This window comes from Nesoenas mayeri (genome assembly GCF_963082525.1).
Source record: "Nesoenas mayeri genome assembly, chromosome: 24".
Classification (NCBI taxonomy): Eukaryota; Metazoa; Chordata; class Aves; order Columbiformes; family Columbidae; genus Nesoenas; species Nesoenas mayeri.
In genome coordinates, this window is record NC_137546.1 from 1,635,330 (window position 1) to 1,652,013 (window position 16,684).

Sequence of the window (16,684 nt, forward strand, 5' to 3'; positions counted from 1 at the left end):
GGAAATCATAGTGAGGATTTTGCAGTCTTCAGTGTGACACCTATTATCTGGTTTAAGAATTTTTCTTAATTTTTGGCAAGAACAGCAAAGCACTTAGTAGGGTGGGTCCATTACCGCACATCAAGGCAGTTGCTTGGTTTCACTGTTATGTTCAGTTTTTAATGTATGACTAAGGAGCAGCCAACACAAATAGCGCAGTAGATATCTAGTTGATATTTTTATTTTTCTTGTTCTCTCACCAAGATTATTCTTATTTGTGGATTTTCTAGTTCTGATGCTTATATGGCAGCCCAGGCTTTCCTGATGAGGAATTTCAGTGGGAGGTTTGACAAATTCATCATCCCATGCTTTGTGGCAAGTGGACACGCTGATGAAAAGAAAGGCTCTGAAAACCTCAGCTGCAGGTATTTGCAGTTAGCTGTGTGCAGTTCCTGAGAGGGGAATGGTGGGCCTCTGTTTATTCATTTGGGGAGGAAATTTGTTTTCTGATTTTAATTACTTCATAGGCCATTGGTAGAAACTCATGCTTACAATCCACTGGTTGGTTAAGAATAAAACACATGAATATCAAAGCAGCTTAAATAATTGTATGAAAAACTTAAGCCTGATGCAGTTCATGTTTCCGCTTAGGCATGCACAGGAGTCAGCCACCAAAAATGCTGTACTGTTTTGTAATACCAATTTATTGATAGCCTGTGATATGAACAGATTTCTGACAGCAGTTTTTACTCCTGTGTGATCCAAGAGCAAATATCTGTTTACTGTCTCTCTAGCCCTTACAACACCTTGTATTTGGAGTTACACTGTCCAGCTGTAGCACCATGTGTTGTGGTCACTTCAGATAATGGAAAAAACACAGTCAATTTTGGTGATGTTGCAGTAGGTATGAAATTTGAAATCAAGTTTTGAATTTTTTCTGTCTGACGTCAGTTTCTTTGAGCATAGTTTTCCATTTTCCTGTACACTGTTTGGCTGATTTTCAAAAGTCAATATAGAAATTAGCCCTGTAATAGGTACTTAGGTGGAAAATTAGGGAGCTGTAAAATGCAGACTTGATCCCAAACCATGGAATCGGGAGCTCTGCAAGTGACTGGCCAAATTTGAAAGTGGTTTGGTGAGCTTTGACTAATGTACTAGCCACAGAAATTGAATGAATGTTTGGCCCAGGTAGGGGATGAGTAAATCAGGAAAGGCAGCGCATGAGTGAGCACTGTGACTTATTGAAGTGTTTGCATTCCTGTCAGGCCACAGCATGAGGAAGCGAGTTACAATACAAAATATCTCCCCAGAGAAGCTGCAAGTATCCTTGTTTGGAATATGTAAGTTAATCAGCTGTTCAGTTTCTGTTTAATTTGAGCCTTAACCTGTAGGAACTGTTGGACACTAAAGCAAGGAGGAGGCAGCAGATTTCAGGCTTTCACATCTTTCAGAGCGAGGAAGGAGGTGATGTGAAAAATATATCGCACGAGCCAAGGTGACCTACTGCAAAACTAACTCTGTTCTACCCTTTTAACTGGAAAAAAATCTGCATAGAGCCAAACTTGAGAAGCACTTAACCGCCTTCTAAAGAGCATGAGGTACCGATGACAAAGCCAGTTTCTGTACAGTATGACATACGTGTGAAACAGTCAACAGCTCCATTTCTGCACAGTGCTGCTCTGGATTTCTGAGGACCTTGTGAGAAGAGGCTACTACACTGGCTTGGCTGGGTTGAGCTGTGTAGGATAATAGAGAAGGCACGTCCTGGATCTTAGGGCATTAATGACGCATTCCAGGCAAATGTGAAAGTGGAGTTACACAGAGATCTTATTAACTGGAAAAAGGATCTTGCAGCTATTTGAATTCTGTGGAAAAAAAACTTAATTGGATTAGCCCCTCTCTCTTAGTTATTAATCTCTGAAAAATCTTATAGATTGTTGGTTTATGTGTCTTTGGTCTGAATGCTTAGAATCTATTCTTCTCGCCCCCATCTTTGTTTATAAACTTTTTTCCTTGAGTTGCTATTTCAGCTGGGATTCTCAGTTCTAAATCCCAGGGGTCCCTTCCTGTTGGTCAGACCAGTCAGAATGCTTGAGCCAGGTGAAAATAAAACCCTCATCATCTCTTTTTGTCCAAATGATGATAAATGGGTGAGTAAGAGATACAACAGTAACGAGGGAAAGAGGAGGGAGGGTGAGATGTAACGGGCTGTGTAGTTACACATATTACTGACCGGGATGAGGCTGTATAACATTAAAAACTTGGTTTCCTGTGCATAGCCCCTCCCAGCGCTTGGATCTTTGTGCACGAAATCCAGAGGTTGGGTAGTCACGGCTCGTTTGTGGGAGGGACGGGGGACGTTTCTTTGGCACACTGGCTAATGCAGCATCCTCTTGGCAGTCTTGTGAAATGCTGGACATCCGGACGGCAAAAAACAACCTCACCCTGCGCATCACTGGCCACGGGGTGATGCCATCAACTGTTTGCTCTGTGGAAGATGTCCTCGATATGGGATATGTCATGGCCAGAGAGAAGGTGACTTCCACGTTCAAGGTAATGTCACTGGTTCATGTACTGTGAATTCCCACAGACTCAGAAACAGGCCACGATTTTGTTTGTCAATAACCAAAGCATAGTACTTGCTGCAAGACTCAAAAGGATCCTGGTCCCTGGTGTTGGGGGGTGGGTTTGACATCGCACGTTATGGGTGGCAATAACATGTTGCTTTCGGTGGCATCTGGGTGCACAGTAGTGCAGTAATGCAGCGAAATAAATTCAGCCAGTTCACAAAATATTGAGAATCAATTTTCTTAATGAAAATGCTATTGTGTAAATTAATGCCATCAGATACAGAACACTTCCACGCTGACCCTGCGGTACTCCATACAACTAGATTCGCTTTCACCAACAAGGGACAAAGATCAGCAGAGGATTCCATCCTTTATTATGTCTTCTTCGCAAAGAACAGAGTTTGTTGGTAAATTTGTTGTGTGGGTTTTTTTCTTTTATCTTTGTCTTTTGTTAAAGACTCATGAAGTGTAAAACAGCGTTACTTTATTTTGTAAGATCTACGCAACTGTCAAAACCTGGGGCATCACATCACCGAAATTAAAGACGTAATTTTGTTTCCCCAGTAGGAGCTGTACTAATTCTTTCAGTAAGGGTAGCTGTAAATTTATGCAGCCTTAGCATATATCCACAAGTGAGGAGATACTAGTGTTTGAATCTAAATAAACCACACAGTAATTGCATATTAAAAATGATACTTAGGGATGTCCATCTCTGTAAAAACACTTTAGAATGTAGGAAGGGTTTGGTGATGCTGCTTCAGTTCCTCTAGAGATGAATGTGTTAAATAGATAGAAATACCAGATAAATCCATCTAACGCCCTGTTTTGCTGAAAAAATATGTATCAGGTCTTATTTATTTGCTGTTCCAACAAAAATTAAATGGGTTTAAAATATATGAAGAAGTAAACAGGACCTGTCCTCCTGTCTTATTTGTATCCTCATTTTTACCAGGAACGCAGAACTATAGTGGCTTAAGTGTGTTCAGCATCTTTCCAACAGAAGGAGAAATTGTTGCTGGGAAGAGTCAGGATTTCACCGTTACTTTCAGTCCTGATCATGAAAGTCTGTACTATTCTGACCGTCTCCGGTTTGTGCTCTTTGGCAAGGTGAGACAATCAAGATACCTGGATTATGAAATCAAAGTCTAAATATGACCTACAGTGATTTTTAACAGCGTGGGGTTTAGTCGGAGTTTCAAATAATTATATCTAGTGCACAGTGTTTGTAGGCAGCAACACTATCTTTGAGACTGATGTAGGTAGGAGATGGCAGGTTTGGGGCCCACTGGCTTTTCAGGTTTTAAATATTCACTTATTAATTCAGAACAGCGTGAGGAAGGAGGTTTCCATCTGTAGAGCAGCCGTTGAGCTCAGAGGGAGTCCAAGTCAGGACACAGGCTGGCAGCACAGCAGATGGCCTTGTGCATGTTCCAAAAGAGCCTGACCAAAAGTTAATGAAGAGTGCCAGCTAATGACCGTCAGCGGGCACTGCAGACACCCCCAGAAACCGGGAGTGAGCAGAGGTGCTCTTTGTCTCCTTGCAGGTTTTGTATCTCCTGCCTTGGGAATTGTGGTTAAGAATGCAAATCAGAGTAAGCTGAAGATGGAGACTGGTCCTAGATCACAAACTTTAGCCAAGTTTGTTGGCAGATAAGTTTTGCCTTTTGTAGTGGCTTCAGTATAAACGGTTTGTCTAATCCCCTCCTAAGGCACATTGTCCGAGAATGAAAGGTGGTTTAAACCAGGACTAGGGGAAGATGCAGGATTCTGGCAATTAGAGGACAGGGCCTCTTGGCATTTATATAGGCAGATGATGTAATAATTTCTATGTCACTGATGCTGTTGTGTCAGTATTCAGTTCTTAAGCTGTAACCTGCCTTTGAAACGTTCTTGTCTCGCACAGCAAACAGCCCGTGTGCTTCGCCTGAAGGGTGCAGCGAGAGACCGGCCGATGTTCGTGGAAGGGGGAGTTCCTCTCGATGTGCCCGTCGAGTCCCTGGCTGTAATATCACCCACGTCGTCGCAGGACACACTAAAAGAAGGTAAAGTGCTACCACTTACAGTTCACTGCAAACCAGCAAGTGATAAGACATGGGCATGTTCCTCATCCTTTAAGAAAAAGTAACTTTCCCAGAATCAGAACAAATAAGTATGATGGTACAGCCTGTATTTGTAACGCGCACACAGAAAAAAAGCAGGAAACTTTCTCTTAAGACTTTATCTTAATTTTAATGCAGTTATAGCTTAATGATGATCTTCATCTTTGCAACTTGCAAAAAGTTATTGTAATTTAATATTACTATGAAGTATTCAGATGTATTTGCTTTCTGCCACTTCTCTGACTTGCATTAAATGTTTATAAAATTATTTCTTATATAATAGCACATCCTGGACTCTCCTGATTGCACTGTTATGAAACAGATGCACTTTCGGGGGGTTGATTTATCCTTCCTTAATGTCTCTGAACACAGATCCTGTCCAGAGAAGGTACATAAGCATCTTCTAGTGCCTGAGCTATAAATAAATACAAGCACATACACAAGGAGGAATATGGTACACACAATGTATGTGCCATGGGCTTAGAAAATGAGCACGAAACTTGATAAACAATTACAGTTTGCAGTTGTAAATTATGCAAAACGTCCTTTTGCTGGACTCTTCACTAACTCTGTGAGAAGGATCTCCTTCTTTAAGCCAACTCATTAATCTGCCGCAACATCACTTTGTTTTGAACTATCCTGGTGTAATCTGTGCTTGTTCCAAACTGATCATCACTCAGTCTTGACTGTCTCCAAGTTTACTTGATTCATATTTGTTTAGAGCTACAAGGACCAGTGAAGTCCATTCTCCTTGTTCTGGAGTACATGGATGGAGAGGGTTCTGCAGAGCCAGCAACGACAGAACTCAAAGTTGGAGCCATCCAGACATCTCAGTTTGCTTCGAGGAAGGTGAAGAAAATAAGTAGTGCAGCTTTATGTCAGACACCACAAGGTGTACTGACAGAGTACCACTGCTTACTAGTTCTTTCTGTCAAAAAGTCAGTCTCTAAACTAAAAAATACAGCTTTCAGGGTTTCTGATAAACTTCACATGATAAAAGCATCACTGTTTGTAAATACTATTTTTTCAGGGGTTAATATGAGGATTTATCATTATCATATTAAGTCAGCAGCAAAATTAATCTAGCAGTTTGCTTCACTAATTCTGAAATACACAAGTTTGAGCACAGAACTGAATTACAGGTCTGGTCGTGTTATTTTAGTGTTTTTGTGAGAACTTGACGCAATGAGCAAGATGGATACTTGCAGTTTCAAAGGGCAGAAGCAATTTGGCAAGCGACAGGCCCACATACAGCATCTGAGCCACGCAGCCGTTCACGCAGTCCCTGTTGGGAGCAGCAGTGGCTGTAACGAGGGTGTGTTGTGTTGTGTGTCTCTCGCAGAACGTGGAGTTCAGTTTTGACAACCTGCCACTCCTGCGGCAGAAGGGATTCGCCATCGACTCTGTGAAAGGAACCGTTGAGTGTGGCCAAGTAAAGCGCATCGGTGTTTCTTGGGTGCCACCTGCTGATTTTCGTGTAAGTCACAGTTGTAGAGCGTCTTGCTGCTCAGACTGGCAGTGTGTGTGGCAGCTGTTGGCATCGGCTTGTAGGAGCAATTGAAGATGTCAGCAGTACAGGCTGCTTTGACATATTAGCATGACAGAACACACATAGTTACCAAAGGGGTATAGGCTGGTATAAACACGGATATGAGAAAAAAAGCCAGGAACAATGTGTGTGGTTTGGAGGCTTGCTACCTCACCACAAACTTCATTCATCGGTGTGATGAAAACAAGTGTTAGTCACTTGCATGTTACGGAACTTGGAATAACTGCTTACAGGTCGCTGCACTATAGGGCACAAAAAGGCCGAAACGCTGCTGGTGTTCAGTAAAAACCACAGCTTTGCTCACACCAAAGTGAGCTTTTTAATGCCCTCTGTGCAAGAAAACCTGCAGTCCTGCTGACACAGAACCAAGTGTATTACAGAGCCTAGGTGTGAGGTCCAGGCATCTCTACAGGGCTGTGATTGCCCTTCCTGATTCATCTTCCTGGGCATTCATGGAGAATAAAAAAAACTTACTCCCCTGCTTTTTGTTGTGAGCTCTGTGTGGGATGGCAGAATGAGTGGCTTGTTCCAAAATTACAAGATCGCTGCCATCACATGCAGAAAGAAGGCAGAGTTCCTGGCATGATGTACCAAGTTGACATCGTGCCTCTTGGTAACTGCTGGTTGTTACACAAGATTTAACGCAGCTGATGGCTAACGGGATCTGTTTCTTTCCCAACCCTTCCTGCAGCATACTCTGTTGCTGTGCCCAGTTGTCATGGTTGTAATGTGGTGACGATATCTGTAGCACTCTGGAGATAGAATGCTTAGTCATTGCTACTTTACTTACTGCAATATGAGCAGTGCATGAAAATATTAATATAAAAGCCAACACAGTGGGAAGAGAGGTAATCCACAGCTAGAGCTTACAAGGAGATGTAAAATACATAGTTTAGAACTTCACCAACTATTCTGTTCTATGTACAAAAAACATAGGTTGCTTTTATGTGTGGATTTTTTTGTAGGATGATGACCCTCTGCTTGTGACAGCTCTCCTGACCCTAAAAGGTGACGTTAATGAATCCTACCAAGTCCTCTTCATGGCAAGAGTTGTGTCTGCATATACTCCCACTGAGTGAGGGAGCCAAGCTAAATGGAAAGGAAGATGGAGGCTGATATCACTGTGAAATCATTTGATCTCAGCTGAAACATGGGAAGACTTTGAGATCGTTGCAAATACGTGACGGAAGCGGGAATGAAGGTGACGTGTAATATTTCTGCTCTTTCCCCACAAAATCCTATGTAAACTCTGGTTCCACTGGTTTTATTTTCAAGCAGACCCTATGACAATCTTGTGGTAGAAGAAAGAATTAATGAGGGCCCAAGTAGATAGATCTGCTGGCAATCTCATTGTCTTCCAAAGGTGCATATTCCCTCAGGAGGATGAGTGGCTTTTTCACACCTATGTAGGTTAGTTTCAAACAATGTATCTTTTTCCAGTTTCAGAGGAATTTTAATAGATTTGGAAAATCCTTGGGTTTTCCCTCTTAAGACTGAATAAAGCTTCTTATTCAAATCTCCTTCAAATCATTCGGGCTGTCATTTTTACAATGCACTCTGAAATCTTCCTGATGACACATGATCAAGGAGAAAATAGTGGCCATGCTGTTCACTGAGTCACTGGGTATGATTACACACATGCCCTAGATCACGGCTGTCCAGGAACTTTGTGTTTCTACATTTGCTTTCCTCTCAATCCTGACAAAGAATAGATTTCTGCATGTTACAGGGGAAGCTGGAGTTTCCTGCAGGTATAACTTCTGTCAGGAAGCAGTCAAGCTAGTTGGACTGCAGAAAAAAGCAGTACAGCAACTGTCACAAGAAACAGTATTTTAACTTTCCTTTTACAGAGGAAGCTTGTATAGCTGATGAAGAGGGGCTCCTTGTTTTTCCAAGGACAGCATGTTTGATCTATTCAGATCTGTTCTCATTTATAATGGATCGAGTGGCTGTGAAGTTACTTAACTCTTGAGTCTAAAGCACTCCGGGTGCTGAAGCAAGAGCCAGCCGCGGCAGGAGGAGGGAGGGCTGCGAGGGGTGGCAGTGCCAGCCAGGGACAGCTCTGTGCTATCAGAGGCACTGAGTATTCCTGCTGGCACAGCTGCGGCAGCTGGGTTGAAGTTGACAATTACATTTGTGTGCTGATTCTCTTATAGTCCTTGTAGCCCTAAAAGGGAGATTAAATATCATTAAAACCAGTGAACAGTTATCTAATGATAAGGAAGTTTTCAGAATGCAAGGAAGGGCACCGTGTGGTGGAGTGGAAGGTTTATTTGAGGCAGTTAATTTGCGGGCATCCATTATGCGAGGATTCTTTGGTTTTTAACTATTGGGAACTAAAGAACTAAAAACTTTCAAATTTGGATCTAAATGCAACCATACACTTAGCTCTAATGCAGTTCTACTTTAACAGGAAAGCAATTCATATCCATGTATGATCTTTATAATCCTTAAAAGCTACACTGAGGTCACTTCTGAAACAGAAAGGAGATGAGATAATAAGATGTATGTGGCACTCGTACTTATTAATACATGTTCTGCTTAACCCATGACTTCAGGGATTGCTTCACATTTACAAATGCAGCTTTTCCTCAATGAGCAATGGTCTTGCGACCCTGAGCAGTCCTGTGGGATAGTACTTTAGTCACTGTGCCACGTGCCATTACTGACCCTTGAAACACCATTTTTGAGCTTCATGGAGCAAGTGTTGCGAATGTCATCTGGAGAATGGTCTGTCAAACCTGGTACTTCCAAGCTGTTGTGTCCATTGTTGCTCCCAATGGCATAACAGCCCCTGGTGTATTGGAGCTTCTCCATACTTCTTACAGAAGAAACCTCTGGCAACCCAAGTCCAAATATGTTCTTCTCCTGTTGCATTAAAATAAATCCTCCTTTAAGAACAGCATTGGCTGGCAGTCCCAAACCGCTTCAGGCACCTCTCCGACAGCTGGATTCTCTCCATTCTGGTTCCGTTTGTATCATCCTCTGAACTTCACGGCCGGATGGGAGAGCGGCTGGCCCGAGGGGCTCCCATGCGGGGCCAAGGTGGGTAAACGCGGCAGCTCTGCCCCGCCTCGCCCCAACTCCCTCCCTCCGGAGCGGCCGCTGGGACAGGCGAGTCAGCCCGTCCCCCGGCGGGTCCGGCCGTGCGCCGCTCCCATGGCGGCTTTGCTGCCCGAGTGGCCGTGTGGGCGGCGGGGGAGCCAAGCGGAGCCGAGGGGCCGCCGGTGCGCGGTACGGCCGGTGTGCGGGGTGGCCGGTGTGCGGCGTGGCCTTGCCCGGCGCTCGCCCCCGCCGGGTGCGCCGCTCCCTCCGGTACCGCTCGCTTGGTCACGGCCCCGCGTGATGAGTGCGGGTTATTTATTGAGCAGCCTGTGCACGGGGACACAGCTCGGGGCCTGCCCGGCCGCTCGGTGTCCCCTTTCAGAGCCTCGGGCGCTCCAGCCGCTCGTCCTTGAAGAAACTCCAGTTGTCGCGCTCGCCCTGCGGCTCCGCGGCGTCCGGGACCCGCTGTGACCGCACCTGCAGCCGCCAGGACCTCGCAGCGCTGAGCAGATGTGTCACATCGACCTGGTGCTTCTCTTTCGGCCGCCTGCTTAGCTGGTTCTTCTTTTTTTCCCTTTCCTCGGGATCGCTCTGTGCTTCTCAGAGTAACTGCAAAAACTCTGATCAGTAAGTATCAAGAATTTTCAAATGTCTGTTACCAAAGCTGTTCCCATCGTGATTGAGTGACATTATCAAATCAGAATGATGATTTCTGACAGCCATCCATGACTGCTACTTTATCTCTAAGATCATTACCAACTCACAAATTTGACTTGGCTGGCTGTGCTCTGTAGACTATTTCAAAAAGACTCTGGAGTGTCATCTTCTGAAAATTCAGTTTGCAGGTTCTCTTCTGTGGCCAAAAGTGTTGTTCTATTACGTGAAATCCACTGCATGCAATGCACTACGTCCGATACTGCTGTGACAGCTGCACTCCTGCAATGTAATAGAAGCTGCCCTCCTTTTTTTGCACTGTAAGGAGATCTGAAAAAACATTTCTGGTTGCATTGGAGCTATGAAAAAGTAATTTAAAAATAACTGGGGGAAGCAGGCAGTTGCATTAGGCTGGCATTTCACACAGGCCTGTGGCATTAGGTACTTTATCTCAGTTAACTTTAAATAACTCCGACACATTTTCTGAGAATCCACCATGTGTAGTTCTCTCTCCTAAGCAACAGTAAACTACCACTTTGTAAAAACATTTACTGACTCAGAAGCCAACTTTTCAGTTGCATGTTCTCGGCTGGAGTAATTTTACAACTATGAGAACAGTCCTCCGAAACTAAATCTAAAGGGGTTTTGCTCTGTAGTCTTGCTGATTGCTTTCCCTTTTTCACCTCAGAAATCGTGTGGAATTTATTCCGTGTCATACACTCGCTGTTTGACTGTAGATATTTAAATCGGTGAATCATCTTCCTTCACAGATGCCCTCAGAACATGTCTAATTGGACAAGTCTGTGGTATATCTGGTAAGTTTATTATTAATCTTACTAACCCAGAATAATTTGAATGTTATTATGTACAGTAATTGCAGTAAGGTAATGGAAACACTCTTCCGAGGATGGAGGAAGGGGTTTCTCCTCAGTTTTACGAGTGCTACTAGTGGGACATATTCCATGTGAGACCACAGGGAGATAAGGTGTCAAGCCAGGCGCAGCATTCACCCAGGGATATGTCATCTTTCCTTTCCAAGTACACGGCAGTGTGACTGTAGGGCTTGTTTGTTCATCCTAAATAGACAACCTACTTCAACTTGTGATTAAGTGTTTACGATCCAACTTTCTCATTTAGAATCCAGCACCAATTCACAACTAAACCTAGGAAGTTTGGCCTGTCTTCACCCATTTAGAGGGAAATTATGTTCAGTTCCGGAAGAAGTAAAACATCAGCAATGAAATGATGGCATTCTCCCTCCTCTAAGGTTAATCTTGCTGACGGTGTTCCTGCTCCTGCTCTGTGGGATCACAGCAAGCTGCATCAGATGCTGCTGCCGGAGGAAGAGGCCTCCAGTTGAGAGCTTCTCTAGGCACCCCCACGATCTGACAGCGACCGACAGTGAAAGCACAGCCCACAGCACAGTCACCTGTGAGTATCTGGGAGTCAACTATTCAACGGGGGTTTGTTACTGAACGTGTGCCTGGAATTCTGTGTTTAGCCCTTGCAATGACAGGGACTTTCTGATGTCCTCGCAGAACAACTTCCAGCCCCATAGCGAGGGCAAGAGAGATAAAGGGAGGTCATCAGGGCAACACAGGGAGTGCAGAAGTTAAGCAGGATATAACACCAGAGAGGTTAAAATAAAGTCTGCAGTGGGTTAACCTCTTATGTGTCCCACATCTGTTCTTATTGCCATTACCTTATTTTCTAAACTTTCCTGCCCACCTCACTGTCCAGCTATTCCATCCAAAGTTCTCTCTAACATGAGTTGTTGACAGCTGTTCATGTACGAACCTGACTGAAGATATCTCTATTACACCCTACATATACTAGGTCAGCTATTTCGTAATAATTACTGGATGATGATATGCAGAGACATTTTCTCTTCTGACTGCTCTCTTTTGGAGAATGTATAGATTCCATCATAGGTAATTCTATACTGATAGTTTTTAATACATAGTGCAGATGTTCTGAGACCACAAAAATGAGTCCATAATTTCTTGGAGAAAGGCAGGATTAGTCCTTTATATATCAGTGTTCCATGCAAGTGTTTAATTTTTTTTAAAATTCCTTTTCTTCCTAGCATACAGCTCATTGCAGTACCCTCTAAGTGCTCCTCTTCATTCGATATTTGTGGATATGGATAAGATTATCGTGTCCCCTCCAGCTTACAGTCTCTATGCAATGGAGTTGCCACCTTCTTATGATGAAGCTGTCCAAATGGATAAACAACACATTGAAGTAGCACGGATAAACCAGAAACTCAATGACATCCCCGGACAGGTGCCACCAGGTGAGCTGAATCCCAGCCAGTATTCACCTGATAGAATCAACGGAGACCCAGCGACACAGGAAAATTCAGAAAATTCTGAACATGAAACACAAGGACAGCCGCAGCTCTGAGTCATTTCAGATGAGGAATAAAGAAAGGGGAGGACTGTGAGAGTTAAAGAAGACATGAAGAGTTTGGTTTTTATAGGCAGATTATGATGGAAAGATGTTTCCTTTCATGCCCTTGTAATGATCTGTCAGTTAGAAGAAATGTTTTCTGTGACTGCTGTAATCTCCTGGTAAAGCTTCTTCAAGGATACGAAATGAAGTAAAAGGGCAGCAGTTTAAAAATGTCTGTAAAAGTGGGACATGAATGCTTGTTCATCTCTTTAGGGGTGATTCTTCATGAAGCACTGATAGCAAGGGTAACTGCTATGCATCATTTTAAATCTGGGAGTCAATTACAGCGTTCTCAGCCCAAACAAAAATATGGGCTCTGAGAGGCCTTTTTTTCAATGACAGTTCTTTCCCTTTCTTGCCCCTCCCATATTCCAAATAGTATTAATTTTGTCCACTGCTGAGTAGTGATTTTCTCTGGATCCACTTCAAGGTGCTAATTTGTCCCTTTAAGAACACGGGCAATCAGATTGCTCATCACTATGGGATTATCCACGGGGTAAAAGCAGGAATGAAAGCATGAGCACTAGGTGCTGCTAACAAATGTAACGTGAAGTGGGGAGTGTTAGGTCAGAGTGAATGTTGACGGACCTTCTGCTAACAAGAATATGACTGATGGTGTTCATTTTTGCTGAAGTTGCTTTGGTAGCTGTGAAAAAGGGTTACCTTCTGGAAATATTGAGCTGTCTGTCATTAATAAGCAGTAGAAGTGGTGGGCACAAAATCTTGCACAGCTTTTAAAATATTCTCCAGCAACCATTACTGCAAGAACTACCCTAGAAATGAGCACTAATGATTTAAAAACGAAGATCTCTCTGCCAGCCAACAGGACTGAGACTAGAGTTTCTGCTACACATTCATAGTGTGTGAGCTGTTCATGAGTCCGGCTCCCTAGAGAGGTGTTGGTTCTATATTTAACTTGCATATAGCTTACTGTGAGGGTTGCACGGAAAGATTGGTTTAATAACTCTGCTTCTCTTCTATCTCTTCCCTGTCCTCCTTAATTATATTTCTCCTGTTTTATTCTCTCCTCTGTTTTCTTTTTCTGTGTCAAGATGGAGACTAGGCATAACCCAGGGTGGCTATTTGGATGTTGCTAGCTGGAAAAGCAAGATACACCCAGTCCTGGGTGTCTCCAAGTCACAAATATAGCAGATATTGTTTTATTTATTGACCTTTTCCCTTAGAATAGTCCTCAGAAACAAACCCTATGCCTTTCCAACCAAGAAATATCTGTTGGAGGGAAATGGCTGGGCACTCACTCACTAATAGAAACAGGAATATAAACCAAGGCAAATGAAATGGTGACTGACACAAGAGGGCAGCCCTTCACTTTGCAGCATATTGCATTAAATCACCACTGGGAACAGCTTTGTAAGAGACAAGCCTGTGTTGCAAAGAGGCAAGGGAACTTCTGAGCTGGAACTGAATTTCCATTTGTGTATGTAGAAAGCATAGTGAATAAAGCGCTTAGTTTTTTCCCTGACTTGGTAGGAAGAAGGGCATAATCTGGTGCGGATTCAGAAATTGTTAGCTGGGTGTGGAGAGTGGAAGGGGAGAGAGAGGACACAGATTTGACTGTAACTACAAAGCCTCACTTTCATAAGAAACCAGGTTTAAAAAGAACACCAATTAGGAGGCTTGGTCCCACAGCAGGTTGTAGAATCAGCTGGATAGAGGGTCTAAGAATTCTGTTTTGTCAGACTGGTGTTTTTCACCATCGCTAGATCCACTCAAGTCTGATTAAAGCCACACAAGCTTTGTGACATCTCTAAGGGAAAAGCCCTTCTCTGTAATTACCCACAGTGCATTTTTAATTGTGATTTGAATTCGGTGCTCATTTGGCACTGTTCAGCATGCAATTTTTCTTCCCTCATTTTTCCAAAATGATTGTTTTGCCAGTTATTTTCTGTTAGTTGCTGGCTGTGTGGAAGAGCCTATGATGGGGAGCTGTGCTGCTGAGAAGCTGGTGCTTACATCACTGTCAGCAGCCTGCAGTCCTATCTCTCTCCTCTCACACACACACTCATCATGAGCACTTGTGCTCAGAAAGAAAATGCAGACTTGGAAGTAAATTGCCTCAATAATTCATAGGCTTTATAGCCCGGAGCAAATTATACCTTGCCTCTGTCATGAAATTCAGGTTGCAAATCCCTTTATAGCCAAGCTCGTTAACAATATAAGTAAAGTGGTACATCTATAATGGCTTTTATAACAGATGCATTATAATCGTTAGAGAGTATTAAGTGGTAAACCTGCAGCATCCAGAGTGAAGCATCAGTAGGGTCCAGATACAGTAAGTCAGAGAAAAAACATTTCTTATTTTGCCTTGCAGTTGCCTTTGTCTGCCTTGCTGCCCCTAAACAGCTTAGAAGGTTTGGTTTCTTTGATTTCTAATTGCATTTCACCTTTATCAGATGCAGCTTTTGAGAGAAAAGAATCTCTGCTGTTGCCAGTACTGTGGATGTGCAAAACCTGCTCACTTATGAAATAAAATAGCTCTCACAAAACTACTTCCCAGATTCTTGCTCTTAGCTGTCTTCTGGCTCCAATTTTAATCTTCTTTACCTGTTGGAACTATTTTTGCTTAGGGAGATATTTACTAATTTTGCTGCAAATAGCAGAGGTTCTTTCCTTTACCCACAACTAAAATTCAAACCGAGAGAGAAGACTGAATCATATTCAGAGCAGCCTGTGAAAACAAAGTATCATAGGGGAATTGTGCTCTATAAAAATGGAGAAGGCAATAAATGTTTTATGAAATATTACATCCTAAGGTTAAATCAAATGCACAAAAAAAAAGCTTAGGTGCACAACCACATCACTGGGAAAACACTTTGCTCTGGTCAGTCAGAATTTAGAATATAAAATGCTAGAGCTCTTTTTATCTTACTGGGGAAAAAAGGGGCTGTATAAAAGAACACACACTTTTACATCCTTTTAGAACAGGGGAATCTAGAGAAGAAACTCCAGCAAAACAAACCATGTGAGATTTAGAAATAGCCTCTGGACTTCAGGTGCCTAATCCAGTCGTCACTATAACATTCCTGACTAGAGGAAGAAATGTAGGGGAGAAAATTTAAAAGACAGGCCCAGGATCAGTGTGAGATACCTGATGAGGAGTCTTGTGATAGCAGCTCATCTTGCAAGATTGCCGACCTGTTACGGATCAAATGTCCTAACAGATACTACCTCAGCTATAAACATGAAAAAGAATGCTACTTTTTTGTCAGTCTGTACAAACAATCAATTTTTATAACTTTGATTTCTCTCTTGCTGAAAGTCAGCCTTTGTTCAGTAATCTTTTGGTCTAGTTCAGAAGTCTCTGTAGTCTGCTTTCCACCATCCCCACATTTATGAGATCAGCTTGGGCAAGAAGCTTTGCTCAGCTCCACAGGGCAGGAATTGTTATCATTTCACCCCAAACAGCACTGGCCAAGCGGCTGCATCTCCTGGCAAAAGGCAGTTGTCAGAGACACCAGTGTTCTGTGAAGAAGGTAAAAGGAAGCTGCTCTGCACCGCACATAAAGCCACTTCAGCGCTTTTTAAAGGCAATATAATTGTGATTATTTTTACGGCCTTCTGGTCAGCTAGCTGAGTATACCGTGTGTACTAATATTTGTAGAACTTGTCCCTCGCTTCTGCTATTGCGGCTAAACTGCATTCTTCCACGAGATGGCATAAGTGAGCCTAGGAGGCCTATGTCAATGGCAGCTTTTCAGACACGGTGCTGGAAGGCAACACATATGAAGTCAATTCAATTTTGTGGAAAGATTATTTGGAGGAAAAGACGTTATACACTTTTATTCCTTACTTTAAAATTGCACATATAGTGCAGACTTTTTCATCTTGATAAAAGGTCGACCACAGCTGCTGTAAAACACTTAAATTCAACTGACTTGGGCCATAGAGGAAGTAAAAATGTGTATGTTCTGCGATTTTCACTATAACATTAAAGAAGAATCCTATGGTAATGGGAAGGGCTATCTTTCAGTCAAGAAACATCCTGGAGTGTGACAGACTCCAGCTCTACCACAGATATTCTAGGCATCTATACACGTACCGCTTTCAATGTCTTTGCCTCTATTTTCCATTGGTAAATAATTACAGAATCACAGAAGTTGGAAGGGACCTTTGGACATCACCCAGTCCAACCCTCCTGCTCACTGGAGAGTCACTAGAGCAGCTTGCTCAGGGCCTTGTCCACCCTGGCTTTCAATTCTACAAGGATGGAGATGCCACCACCTCTCTGGGCAACTTGTTCAAGTGTCTGACCAACAAAAAGAAAAGTAGGGGGTTTAATATTTGAGTGAAATTTCCTGTAGTTCTGGTTGTTC

The 16,684-nt window shown here is 43.0% G+C and overlaps 2 protein-coding genes across 2 annotated transcripts in view; both read left to right on the plus strand.

Annotated features, from left to right (window-relative positions):
• The window catches only part of CFAP74 (cilia and flagella associated protein 74), a gene marked incomplete at both ends in the record, with an annotated part of 32,554 nt that extends 22,841 nt beyond the window's left edge, over positions 1-9,713 (plus strand). The window contains 11 exons of the mRNA XM_080358754.1: positions 244-404; positions 774-883; positions 1,245-1,300; positions 2,010-2,129; positions 2,380-2,532; positions 2,827-2,956; positions 3,502-3,656; positions 4,453-4,591; positions 5,370-5,497; positions 5,991-6,125; positions 9,096-9,713. Coding sequence (XP_080214880.1) covers positions 244-404; positions 774-883; positions 1,245-1,300; positions 2,010-2,129; positions 2,380-2,532; positions 2,827-2,956; positions 3,502-3,656; positions 4,453-4,591; positions 5,370-5,497; positions 5,991-6,125; positions 9,096-9,713 — 1,905 coding nt within the window. The remainder of the gene's footprint in view (positions 1-243; positions 405-773; positions 884-1,244; positions 1,301-2,009; positions 2,130-2,379; positions 2,533-2,826; positions 2,957-3,501; positions 3,657-4,452; positions 4,592-5,369; positions 5,498-5,990; positions 6,126-9,095) is intronic.
• Positions 9,714-10,679: 966 nt separating this feature from the next.
• TMEM52 (transmembrane protein 52) lies at positions 10,680-12,302 on the plus strand (the record flags this gene model as incomplete). Its single annotated transcript, XM_080358903.1, has 3 exons — positions 10,680-10,711; positions 11,164-11,327; positions 11,983-12,302. The coding sequence occupies 3 exons, from the start codon at positions 10,680-10,682 to the stop codon at positions 12,300-12,302; spliced, it is 516 nt and encodes a 171-aa protein (XP_080215029.1).
• Positions 12,303-16,684: the final 4,382 nt, after the last annotated feature.